The 12,588-nt window shown below is 38.8% G+C and overlaps 1 protein-coding gene and 1 long non-coding RNA gene across 2 annotated transcripts; both read right to left on the reverse strand.

Annotated features, from left to right (window-relative positions):
* Window positions 1-410: 410 nt before the first annotated feature.
* LOC103477543 (uncharacterized) lies at window positions 411-5,592 on the reverse strand. Its single transcript, XR_535663.2, has 3 exons — window positions 5,478-5,592; window positions 2,283-2,335; window positions 411-450 (listed from the first exon to the last, which is right to left on the reverse strand). It is a non-coding gene; the product is annotated as an uncharacterized LOC103477543 (long non-coding RNA).
* Window positions 5,593-7,693: 2,101 nt separating this feature from the next.
* On the reverse strand, window positions 7,694-12,579 carry LOC103477542 (C-type lectin domain family 17, member A-like). Its single transcript, XM_008430701.2, has 5 exons — window positions 12,462-12,579; window positions 11,889-12,005; window positions 11,671-11,786; window positions 8,085-8,222; window positions 7,694-7,959 (listed from the first exon to the last, which is right to left on the reverse strand). Exons 1-5 carry the CDS (start codon window positions 12,480-12,482, stop codon window positions 7,908-7,910), a joined length of 444 nt encoding a protein of 147 aa, XP_008428923.1. The 5' UTR covers window positions 12,483-12,579; the 3' UTR covers window positions 7,694-7,907.
* Window positions 12,580-12,588: the final 9 nt, after the last annotated feature.

Here is a 12,588-nt window from a genome sequence, read left to right on the forward strand (position 1 = left end):
TTTACTTGAGATAATTTTTCTTAAAATAAGATAATATATCTTACTCGTATAAGTAAAATTGGCTTGTTTTAAGTAAAAATACACTAATTTTAAGATATTGTAGGTTTATCTTGGTAAGATATTTTTTCTTGTTTTAGAAAATCTTGACAAGATAAATTTTCTTGTTCTGTTGGCAGATAATTTTTCTTATTTTAAGAAAATTATACCCTATTTTTGTACTTTTTTTTCTTGTTTTTGAAAGGGGACTTTTTGCAGTGTACTGTTATACACTTGTATCTCGATGCTTTAAACCTCTAAAAACCTGTCATGAAGGAAGATAATTAAAATATATTGTGCTGAAATGAAACTCACTGTAGATGATTGTTCCAGCTGCCAGGACAACAAAAACCCCCAAGCACACCAAGAACAGGGGAGACTGAAGGGGTGATGATGGTTCATCTTCTTTTTCATCTGAAAAACACAGTGAAACTGTGGTTGAATCAAACCCTTTTAAGCTGAGCTCCAGTCAACACAGAAAAAAGCTACAGTCGTTTCTTTTTTCCCCTGAGGATACTCTTAATATGTGGCGGCTTCCTTGTGTTTTAACCCCAATGCGGGAGGATGGGGTTAAAACATCATCCTCCCGCAGGGGGGTTGTCCTGTCAGACAGTCCGCTTCCAAAAACACACACAAAAATACCTTGTTGTAAAAGCGCACGCGGGATCAGTGTGACCCAGCCAGACCGCGCACAGAGTTAAAAACTTAAGGGGTCTAAACAGGGTTGGGTTACTTTAGTCATTTTTTTCCAAAAATGTACTTTTAGGAGTAGCTTTACTATACTCCTAAAAGTACATTTTTGAGCGACTTTATGAAGTATTGCTACGCGAGTAAAATTTTTGAATCCTCACTGTGAGTAAATTCACTGAATAAAGAATAATTATATTTTAACCAAAACTTCACCAGACACAGACACAAACCTGCAGATTGTGTTAAAGTTTCATAACTTTTATTTTGAAACAAATTGATTTTGATTTTTTTTTTTGTCTTATTTTATTTGGTAACCATATTAATGATTTTCATTCTGATCTTTAAAATAAGAATATTTCTACATAACTTTACATTTTGGTCAGTCTGATTATAAAATTCTTAAATATTAAACGATTGATAATTTGATCGGTTTCTCAGTAGCTTTTTTTTAACCAAACACTTTTTTACTGTTACTTGAGTAATTTCTTTGATGGCTACTTTTTACATTTATTTGAGAAAAAATATGTTGAAATAGTGCTTTTCTTACTTGAGTGCATTTTTTGGATATTTTGCTCACGTCTGGATCTAAATATGTCGCATGATGATGACGATGCTGTGATCTTTTGTCCAGACAGCGATGGTCTGCAGCAACTGTTCAGGGTTTGCTCACAGCATGGATAACCAATCCATGCTGTAATATTAAATATATTAAATATACGATATTAAATATAATGCGAAAAAGAGTGACTTCATGACTGTAGAGCAAAAAGGACACTAAATTATCTTTCCCTGACTTCACTCTGTCTGGCAGCAGTCAAGTCAAGTCAGTGACGAGGTGAAAGATTTGGGACATTACATCACCGCTGACTGGGTCAACAGACTGTAAACACAGTCAGTCACACTTTGACCAACTCTGTTCAAAGCTCAGCAAGCATCTTCTCTAGTTTGTGGAATCACTGGCGCCTTAGTTTATATGGTAGTTGATGATCATTTTATTGTTATTGTGCTCTTTTGTTTTTGTTCTGCCTGTTTTTATTTATTATGAACCATATATGTATCAGATTAAGAAGGTTTTATTGATTGACTGATTAAATAACCCCATCTCTTAAGACCGCAGGAGGGAAGAAGTTGCATTTAAGCGATAAATGTTTTTTGAAATGTTATGTTTATAGACATTATTTGAAAATATAACTGTTATTAAAAAAAATAAAAGGTTTAAAGTAAACTTAAATTCAGCTTTATTAAATATATTAAAACATTTATAATTGTATTTTAACTGTTAATTTGTTGTTTAAAAGTATTTTTTCAGTAAGACTGCATGAAATTTAATCTACAACCAAAAAAAAAAAACTATTTCTAAATACTGGAAGAAAATGTAAAATATAATTTGAGATAATTTGACTAAAAAAGATTTCTCCGATGATGCAAAGAGATTAAGGCTTGCATGTGACGTAAAAAAAAAATCCCACTCTAACTTTTAACTAATTGAGAGCATTTGGATAGTACTGTTACCTTTCAATCCTCATAAAATATATAATATATATTGAGTCACTTACCATTTTTGCTATGGAGTGTAGAATAGGTGTCATCTTCCACGCTGCTCTCCATCCTTTACAGAGAAAATAATAAAGATTAAAAAATGTCCAACATCTCGTTGAATGACCTCAGCTGTAGATCACAGGAAAGCAGGCAGGTTCCTCTTGCACCTTTTAAAAGACAACATCAGGGTTTGATGCAGCATCAGAACATAAAGACAGTCATAAAGTCGGTCTTCTATCACCTGAAGAACATTTCCAGGATTACAGCACTAATGTCCCAGTAATATTTTTCTTATTATGAACTATTTAACTGTTAAAAGTTCTTCATTTAAGATGGGCAGTATTAATAATGAGGAAGATATGAAAGTTTCAGCTCAAGAAATTTATAATGCAGTCATGAGCCTAAAGAATAACGAGGCTGGTGGTATGGATGAGGTGTTAAGATTCTCAAGCAGAAAACTCTTTCCTCTGTCTGCCTTGTGTTTTTCTGGTTTTTTAGTCCAGGGCATTTTGCCTACCTCACCTTTAGCTGTTACATTGGAGACTATTATGAAAGACAAAGGTGGCAAAAATGATCGGCCCATAGGTTTTGCCAGTGTGCTGTCCAGGAAAAGATTATACTGATAAGGCAGAACATTTTCTCTTTACTTCTGATAATCAGCTTGACTTTAAATCACATATATGTATATTTTAGCTTTGAAAGAGATCTTAGATTTCTATAATTGACCCAAATCCACAATGTTTATGTTCTACTGATGTCTTAAACTGGAACTGGATGGTTTTTGACCATGTTAATCATGAAAAGTTATTTTATAAGTTATACATCAGAGGAGTTTCCAGATCAGCAGCTCCTTTTAAAATAAGGTTAAAATGAGGTACAGATCCTGTCAGCATGCCTAGGTGGGCCCCATGTGGGGAAAAGGAGGGCAGACCAGATGGGTCCCATATGGGTTTGCCCATGTAGGGCCACAACCTACATGGGCCCTACATGGTGGTGGGCCCACATGGGTTTGTTCATTTAGGGCCCATGTAGGCTGTGGCCCTACATGGGCAGACCCATGCGGGTTCCACGGACATATGGGATTGTCCGCGGGTTCCACGGACAAACCCATATGGGACCCATATATCATCCCTCCTTTCCCCCACATGGGGCCCACCTAGGCAGTCTGTGTCCTCTGCTTTTAAAGTATACAGGGATGATTAATCAAACTGGCTACAAAATTGTGCCATAGGGTGAGTTGAATGTTGGTGGGATTATAATTAACCACTTCATGTTATTTTTAGTACTTGTAGTGCTGGTCTTCAACAATTATTAAAAACCTGCTCACAATATGGTCAGGAGTATGACATTGGCTTCATTCACACTGCAGCCCGAACTGACCCAAATTTGCCTTAATTCAACTTGTATCTGATCGTTTTATGACAGTCTGAACAACACTGTTTTTTCCGATTTTTACAAATGCAACCCAGGCATCTTGGATATTTGGTTCTAAAGACAATTTGTATCTGAGCTTTTCAAACGTCATTGATGCTCGACAAACGTCACTATTCTGCGCAGTGATAAACGCAAGCGGAAAGAAAAACATCCACCATGGCGGACAATAATGAGGATTAAGTTGTTGATGTGCTGGCTCCGGTTGGACAACAACTTAAACATTGTAAGATAGGCTCCCTCATTAGCATCCATTTTTACTTCCGCAAACACTGAGCACGCTCTTTACGTGTGACGTTACTGCGCACTCTACTGACCATGCGGGGCATTTTAAGATAGTTTGCAAAAGCGCCTGAGACACGGTACTGGTTTGCAGTTCACACATGGGAGATCACATTTATTTGGAAATGTGAACGACCGTGCAAAATAAAGAGGTTTCCCAATAAATCGGAATTGCGCATTAAAGCCTGCAGTGTGAACTCAGCCATTATGTTCTATGTACTTAAAAGTAATACGATTAGGAAAACCAGAGGTCAGAAGCTGGTACTTCCTAACCTCTCTGTCGCTGTTCAGCTTGGGATGAGCTTCTTCCAACTAACTCACGGCTATCTTTGTGAGAGTTTTCGCTTCTGATTAGGTCAGTGGTTCTTAACCTTTTTTGAGGTACCGAACCCATCAGATTCATATGCGCATTCATTGAACCCTTCTGTAGTGATAAATAAATGTTTTTTTTTTCAAAAATCAAGACATAGGGGTGACCCAACTAGAGATCAAGATCACTAAGTCTTCTTAAAAGGTAAAGTCTCTGAGATCAGTTCTTCAAAATATAGTCAGTGTTTTCAGAAAAGTTGAGCTGACTGTCCAGGAACGACCCAAAGTATTTAAAATGTGCCACAGTTTCAACAGGTTGGTCATAGAGAGAAACTGGAACCACTTTAAGATCTTGTTTAGATCATTTGATTAGCTGTACATTGTTAAGAGAATGAAAAATTAATAAATAATAAAGACTTTGCAGTATTCTGATTTAGTAATGTAATTATATTAGTTGTGTTACCACCCCCACGCCACTAGAGGCAGTAGCAAACCCGAAAAGATGCGACTAAGGAGCTGATTTAGAAGTTCACCGAAAGCTACAGAATTTGGTAAAAACTGTGAGCTTTTGCTGAAGTAATTAAAGACACAAGTTCAAATCCATGCTGAGAGTGGAGCTCCTTCAATCAGGGCTCCTCCGCAGCACTGATTGGCTAAGCAATGTAACGTGATCCTCTGCAGCAAGTGACGGCAAAGTGGGGCGTCATCACGACTTTACACAAGTGTGTCTTTACCTCCACGGCAGAGGCTCCGCCGAACCCATGAGACCGACTCACCGAACCCCTGGGGTTCGATCGAACCAGGTTAAGAACCACTGGATTAGGTAATGGAGTATCGAGTGGACATTTAAAAAACGCCGGATGTAGAAAGCATCTGTATAGTGTGTCTCTAGGCAACCAGGACAGCAGTACCTGCTGGCAGCGCCGTTACGCAGCGGACAGATAAATAGGTCATTGGAGCTACCCTAAATGTAGCTCCAATGTTAGGTTAATAAGAAATATTGTACGATGATGTCACAATTGTCCTGTATTTTGGCAAGCCCTACATAAGTAATTAGCATCTAGGCTAGCGGCAGCAAACAGTAACTTCTAAATATCTCAAAATACAATCGATGTCAATAAAACACTGCCCTGAACTTACAAACACTAATAAACAACGGCTCCTATCTGTTACTTCTACACTTAACTTACCTATGAAAACAGATAACGTCGGGACGGATTCGCCCTCAAGCTGGGCAGGTCCACTGAACTGCCCAACGTCTCTATCTAACGACGGACTCGCTGCGCTCTCTGCGGATGTACACATCGTACGCGATGTTTTCAAAGCGTTCTTCGGTCACGGCCGTATTCGTAGCCCTACGTCACCAGAGACCGTGAATAAATCGCAAAAACAGTTAACAGAGTTGGGTGGTAACTATTTACATTTACTTGAGTATCCTTTTGTTAAAAAATAAAAACTTTTAGGAGTATTTTAGCTACGTTGTACTTTTTACTTTTACTTGAGTAAAAGGTATTACTCTGGAGTAAAATGTTCTCTATAGTGGTACTCACTGTGTAACTCCACCGAATGAAGAACAAGCTTGTTTTAACAACAACAAAAAATCCACCTGCAGGTGTGTGACAAAGACACACACCTGAAGTTTTTGTTCAAATTTCTCAAGTTCTGTATTTAAAAAAAAAACAATAATAATATTGATGTGCTGCTGTTCAGAATAACTTTACCTCTTTGCCATTTTATCAGTGTTTCATTCTGACTCTCATACTGGCTTTCTAAAATCATCCAGACTGGATTTAATCCCCTTTCTGTTGTTTGCATCCGTATTAGTGAGATTGATCTGGTGTGCTTGTAAGAAATTCAGACTATTGCAACATTAGTTATGTAATGGTTCCTCTTGAGTAGTGCTTCAAAAAAGGAAAAAAACAAACAAGAGTCACAAATGTTTTCAAAACTTATTTATTTTTCCAGGCTCATAATTTCCATTGACTAAATTTTAATCTTTAATTTTTCCTTAAACAATTTTGAGTTTTTTTGTTTTTTTACATTTATTTCTGCACCTTTATGTAAAATGGATATAATATTATCCCCTCATCAGAAACATCTCTGAAATGTGGCATTCACAGCAAAGCCCAGTGTTAATTTAACTCTGAAGAGTGTGGAGTATATTAACACTGAAAAAGTGTTAATATCAACTCTGTGGGAGTTAACATAATTCCCAGTGTTGATTTAACTCCCACAGAGTTGATATTAACACTTTTTCAGTGTTTATATACTCCACACTCTTCAGAGTTAAATTAACACTGGGCTTTTTGCTGTGTTGGTTCGTTCATGCATGTCTGAGAAATCCTTTAATCTCTCAGACATCCAACGTTCGGACGCCTGACAGAGCAGCCCTCTTCTGCAACTCCTCTAAACTAGCCAGCAACATTTAGCAAACACCCGATGGAATTGTGCATCTGCTGAGCTCATCACCTGAGCTGCTTCTTAAAGCAACGCTGGTAAAAATGTTAAAGTTTCAGAAAGAGCAGAAGTTTTAAAAGCAACAGAAACCCAACGTAAAGGCGTTAAAGCTGCAGAATGTAACTTTGATAAAAAATGTTTTTCACATATTTGTTCAAATGGTCAGTATAATGAGACAGATAATCCGTGAAAACATTGATCTCCTCCACCCCCTCCCTGAGCTACTATTGCTGTCTGAAGAAACACACCACTTCCAACCATATACAGCCAATCAGAGCCCGGAGGAGGGTCTTAATGCTGTCCATCATCCTCATGGTGTCAATAAACCTCAGGAGATGAGGCCCAGGAACCAGTCCGACCCGTTTCTTCTGGAAATGGGTCGGATGTCCTCTTTAGACGGCAAACGTCTTCACAGAATCCAACAAATCAGCTTTGTGGTCGATCTGCTCTTAAACCTCTAAGAGGGGCCTTTATTTCTGATAAAGATCTTTAGGATTCACTACAGGTTTGATTCCTGTGTGTAGAAAACCTGAACTCTAGTAAATACCTGCCTTATGCAAATGAACCTTCACACCTGCTAAAACCATAAAGATCCTTTTAGCTTTTCTGAACTAAATAGAAAAGCTTTATAAACTTCTTTGAGAGAAACTCTTGCAGGTATCTTGTAAAAAAAAAAAAGGTTCATTGGATCCTTTACCAATTTAGATTTCAGTTTATTTTTAGATTGGCCTTTAATTTGATCATTTATTACACTGAGTGAGCGTCTCACTGGCTAACAGTGGATTTTCTTTGAGTTTGTCGATCGCAGCGCTGGAGCTGACGAGCCAGCCCTCTTCTCTCTGAAAGCCTCAGCGAGGTTTGAGGCCGCAGCTTTGTGCTCGTCGGACGTCCAGCCGAGGGATCCAGCCATATTGTTGAGAAAAAAAATTCATTTCCAGTCACCGCTAGGTGAAAATCACTCAGTCAGGTTTATTTAATGCCGTGCTCATGACATGAGAGCCACAAGATGAGAAACTCATGAACAGGTCAGACTAAAGCTCCAGGTCAGACTCAGAGTTTGCTCTGTCAGTCAGAATCCACACGTGGGTTTTATACCAATGAGAAGGAATCCTGAACAATGGAGAGACAGTCTGGTCTCTGAGCAGCTGCAGAAAAACAACATCTCACTCTGGCTGTGCAAACCAGACAGGTTCATTAGGTGAGAGTTCATGAACACTAAGAATGAAGAGACAAAACGACCAGCAGATTATTGAGGTGATGACGACGACTTGTATATAGAAATGATGACACAGCTGAGCTTTCCTGCAGGAAACTTTAAGAGAGCAGTCAGTTAGATGCACCTTGGGAAAGCTTCATGCTCACAGATGAATTTGTTCTGGAAGAAACTGTCTGCTTGGTTCCAGCTCTCTGAGGGATTTCTTCCTGGCATCAGCCTGGCTTTCGGTCCTGGAGTTTTGAGCTCCTCCTTCATCCAGAACCTTGAAAACAGGACCATGAACCTCAGAATAGGAATGTGCCGATCGCTTTCTTTTATTTTGCCGATACAGTGTTCTGATCCAACACTTCAAAAATATATTTAAAACTTATTTATCATTTACAGAACACTGGGTGAACCAAATGCAGGGATTTATCGTGATTTTACAGTTTCAGTAAAAAACTAAACAACATAAAAACTATATTAACATTATCTTTAGACCTGCGGTAAACGATTATTTTAGTAATCGAGTTCTCTATCGATTATTCTGACGATTAATAAAAATTCGATCAAATAAAAGATTGATGAATTCTACCATAACAGCAGTGTTACCATTGGATATCAACATCAGCTCAAACTTTCACATTTGAGCACCCCTACAATTATTTTTATGTATTTTTTGAAAATGAGCCTGTAACAATAACAGCTCAGTTTCGAAGTTAACCTGGTCAATTACAAAAATCTGAAATTATATTCACCTTAATAATAAAGTAGGCTCACAAAGACACTTATAAAAATGTCTAGTCCAGTCTGTATTTTATTTATTCATCTTCAGTCGATGTAATGGATGAACTCTCACTTTGCCCAGACATTTTTAGCTCTTGTGTCCATGTGAACGACTGGATTTGGTTCCTTCATCACACACAGAAACATCTGCCAGCTCCGTACCGCCACACTGCGCTCCGCCACCCATTTGTTGAGACCGGGATGATATAAAATTCATTTTCCGGTTTGTCCGTAAAGCTACACTTACCTGAAGCATCAACTACAGCGCAGCGGATAGGCAGGTCTTCGGTCTATCCGCTCACCTGTATAAATACACCTGCCGCGCTCTTCCCCGCCGCTCGCTCTGAACCGGCCGCCAGGCAGGAGCTCCGAGAGGAGAACGGCTGCCGTACTCCAGGCATCGCTCCACTTATTTTAAGGATGATTATTGGAGTACTAGATGCTCTTCTGCTCAAGATGAAAACACTTCATCTGACACGAGGTTCTGGTCATGCTCGTGTCCGAAGTCATGACCACTATAAACGCCTGTGGTTCCCATTTCTCCTGATCCAGACATGCCAACAGTTCTGACGCCTGCTAAGCTGCTGACTCAGAGGATCGATCTGGTGCTGCTACCAGCTGGACAATGTGACCTCAAAGAGCTCTACAGGAAGCAGGGGAAGCAGGTCCAGGCTCTGGCCAATGCGCTCTGGAAACGCTGGCACCAAGAATACCTGACATCACTACAGCCAAGGCAAAAGAGGCCTGAGGAGAAAACTAACCTGTCAGGAGGACATGTGACATGTAAAGATGCTCATAATTGTGGTGAATGCCAGTTCTTTTGTAAAGTGGTATTGGGTATTGGGTCAGGGCTTTAAAAAGTCTCTGAGGTTGTTTTACTTATAAAAAGGGAGCAGTGTTTGGTTTATGTTAACCTGGGAGAAAAACGTTCTGTCAGGACATCACTAAGCAGAGTAGGACCTCTAGTGGTCACAATTTTCACAGCAGTGTTATTTTGTATCTTTAGTGTGTGTAGTGTTAAGCTATGTGAGGAAGCCAAACAGGAACAGCTTTCTTACTCTGCATCACATGTGAGTGTGTTTGTTTTCACAACAGGGGCGCGGTATAGGGGGGGAAAAGTGATGCTGATTCTAGGGGCCCTGACCAGCAGGGGGCCCTCCACAATTTAATTATTTATTTTTTGTTCATAGAAATTTTAAAAAATCGGGGTCCTGTCAAATACAACATTAATCATATTGTATTTTCAAAAACTGTTTTTAGCAGTAAAAATTAAATGTTACCCTTCCCAGACCAAAAAACACACATCCATATTTGCCCGGAACCCCCCTATCTGCCTTAAATGGTTCGTTCTTGCTTGGAGCGCTTCACCGTGACGCTGTTCAGCTGCAGTCAGTAGAAGCTGCAGTTGAATACAGCTTCCACGAACGACTGTGGCAGTTACTACGCTGCTAAGAAAAGTTATAAAATCAGGTTTTCAAAAACAAAATAGAGGGAGAGAGAGAAAAAGGCAAGAGTGTTAATTTATAACCCAGTTTTTCTCCAAGAGAGGTGAGTAGACTGTGTGAGATTACCAACCATTTAGCATAATTAGCTACAAACTACTGTTTGCCTCCATTTCACTAGCATTTAATGAATTAAGGAAAAAAATGACCAACATATTAATAAATGTAACTTGTCCCTTGGACCTTTTACCACTTAACAGATGAGTCAGTCAGCAGCAGCTCTAAAACATGTCCCTCCTGAGTCTGATCCATCCTCTCCTGAGTGGAATTAAAGCTGCAGTATGTAACTTTTATATAAATATTTTTTTCACATATTTTTTAAAACTGCTATGTTGTGACAGTATGGTATGATAAACGGTTTCTTGTAATGATAAGTTGCTTCTCCACCCACTGGTTCTGATTGGTTGCTTTGGTCAGAACGGTGCATCACTTTAACCAGTAATAGTAATTCAGGTAGGAAGTGAAGGAGATTGATTGTTTTCACAGATTATCTGTCTCATAACAAGCTGCTACAATATGGTGACAGCTTTAACAAATACGGAGAAAACATATTTTTTATTAAAGTTATGTACTGCAGCTTGAATAAAATGCAACTACTAGCATTTTTGAGAAGTCTGGATCGCTTTATGTGTATTTTGCATGTTGCTTTTGACTGTTGCTCATGGAGACACATTTCAGTAAGTTAAAACTAATAGAAAAAATTTAAGCAACCTACTTGCATACTGGATGTGGACTGTTGGATGTTAAATTAATGAGCAGTAAATATTGTGCTAATTATCAGTATTGAACCAAAGAAACCAAGGCTGATGCAAGCCTTTAAAATTGTGACACTTTATGGGTCAAATAGACTCAAAAATCTGTAAGAGCAGCTGCCCGGGGCCCAAGATTCCTGGCGGCGCCCCTGGTTTACAGCATAACTGATACTGAGGTTATCTCGCATCTCATACGAACAAAGACAACTTTCATATCTTTTGTTTGCTTGAATTCACTAACAGTTAACATTTATATAGGTTTTTCCACAGACGTTAACATAAAGTTCTTCCAGTTTTTATTCAGTTAATGAGTGTCATTTTTTCATGCAGAGGAAACAAATGTAACCGAGACATATTTGTACTAGTTGTTTTTTTTTAACATTGAGTCTTAAGTAAAGCTTTGAAGGGAATCGTGCTGCTTTTCTGGACCATAACTTATCTGCTGGCCTTGCCTACACATACAGGCAGGTGCAGAATGAGGATGAGCTGCGTCTCGAAGGCGGCGTCGGGTCCTAACAGACGTTTTGCACGGCTGAATTGTTGCCACACAAAGATAACAGCATTTCTCAAACATGCATGAAAGAATCAAAACTCCAGGTATGTTTTTGATGAGGGAATAATATTATGACAAGAAGAAAAGTTGTGTTTGCATGATAAAATGTTAACTTTTAGATAATACAGTAGATCTTACCCAAGCGTGTCCACGCGTCCATCAACCCAGGTCCAGGAGTTGTTGGTTTGTTGTAACCCCAGCCAGTATCCCCACTGAATTTCAAAGTAGGATTTGACATGTTTGCTGACAAATTCCTGTCAACAGATTTTTTAACATCACCATTCATTTTCTTATTTTGATTCACCAATTTTCCATGAACTTCCAGATTAGCTCTGGGTTTCTAACATAGATTTTACCTGCTCCTCCAGATCATCAATTACAACCAAATCTGCTCGTCTGTCCTGACAGAACCTTCGACTTTGTTCCCAGGTCTTCCAAGGAGCCGGTTCGTCGTAAAACAGGTAGCATTTCTTCTGAAAGAAAATCCAGTCATGCAGGCACGGCTTACATCCTGGGTCCATTAGACGAGGGAAAAGAACAGAAAGTGAAACTTTGGTAAAAATAATCTGAAGTAGAAAAAATAACATTTAATGTGTTAATATTTCAATAGTCAAAATTGATCTAGCAAAGATTTCTAAGGTAGAGCGCAGATCAGTGTTGGAAGATGATTAAATTAAGCTACCGTTCCATTTAGGAGTGGCGTACCACAGGGCTCTATGCTCGGTTCACTCAAAAAGTATACTATTTTTTAAATGAAAACTTTGTGTAAACCCATAAAGTACTGTGATGTGAGCCAGCCAGACCCTGGCTCACTAATAATGGCCAAGTATGTTTTGAAAAACAGTTTATAATTGAAGGTTACATAAAACCATAAATAAAAATAAGATGAATAATCCAAAGTTTCAAAGGTAATTTATAAATGTAATCACTTTTGGCAGGACAGAAGTCATTGATTGGAAAGATGTCAAACTTCTGGATGAACCCCAGGGTCCATTTCAGCTCCTCTGTCTCTCGGGTCGCCTCCTCTGTCTCTTGGGTCGCCTCCTCTGGCTCTAG

This window comes from Poecilia reticulata, linkage group LG16, assembly GCF_000633615.1.
Source record: "Poecilia reticulata strain Guanapo linkage group LG16, Guppy_female_1.0+MT, whole genome shotgun sequence".
NCBI classification, from domain to species: domain Eukaryota; kingdom Metazoa; phylum Chordata; class Actinopteri; order Cyprinodontiformes; family Poeciliidae; genus Poecilia; species Poecilia reticulata.

Bases quoted from the DNA above. Each gene is read 5' to 3' on its own strand.
- LOC103477542 (XM_008430701.2), bottom strand. From the start codon at position 12,482: ATGACTTCTGTCCTGCCAAAA. The intron at 12,006-12,461 runs GTGATTACATTT...ATTTTCTTTCAG, and splicing joins TGACTTCTGTCCTGCCAAAA to AAGAAATGCTACCTGTTTTA. The intron at 7,960-8,084 runs GTGCATCTAACT...CTTCATTCTTAG, and splicing joins GAGCATGAAGCTTTCCCAAG to TGTTCATGAACTCTCACCTA.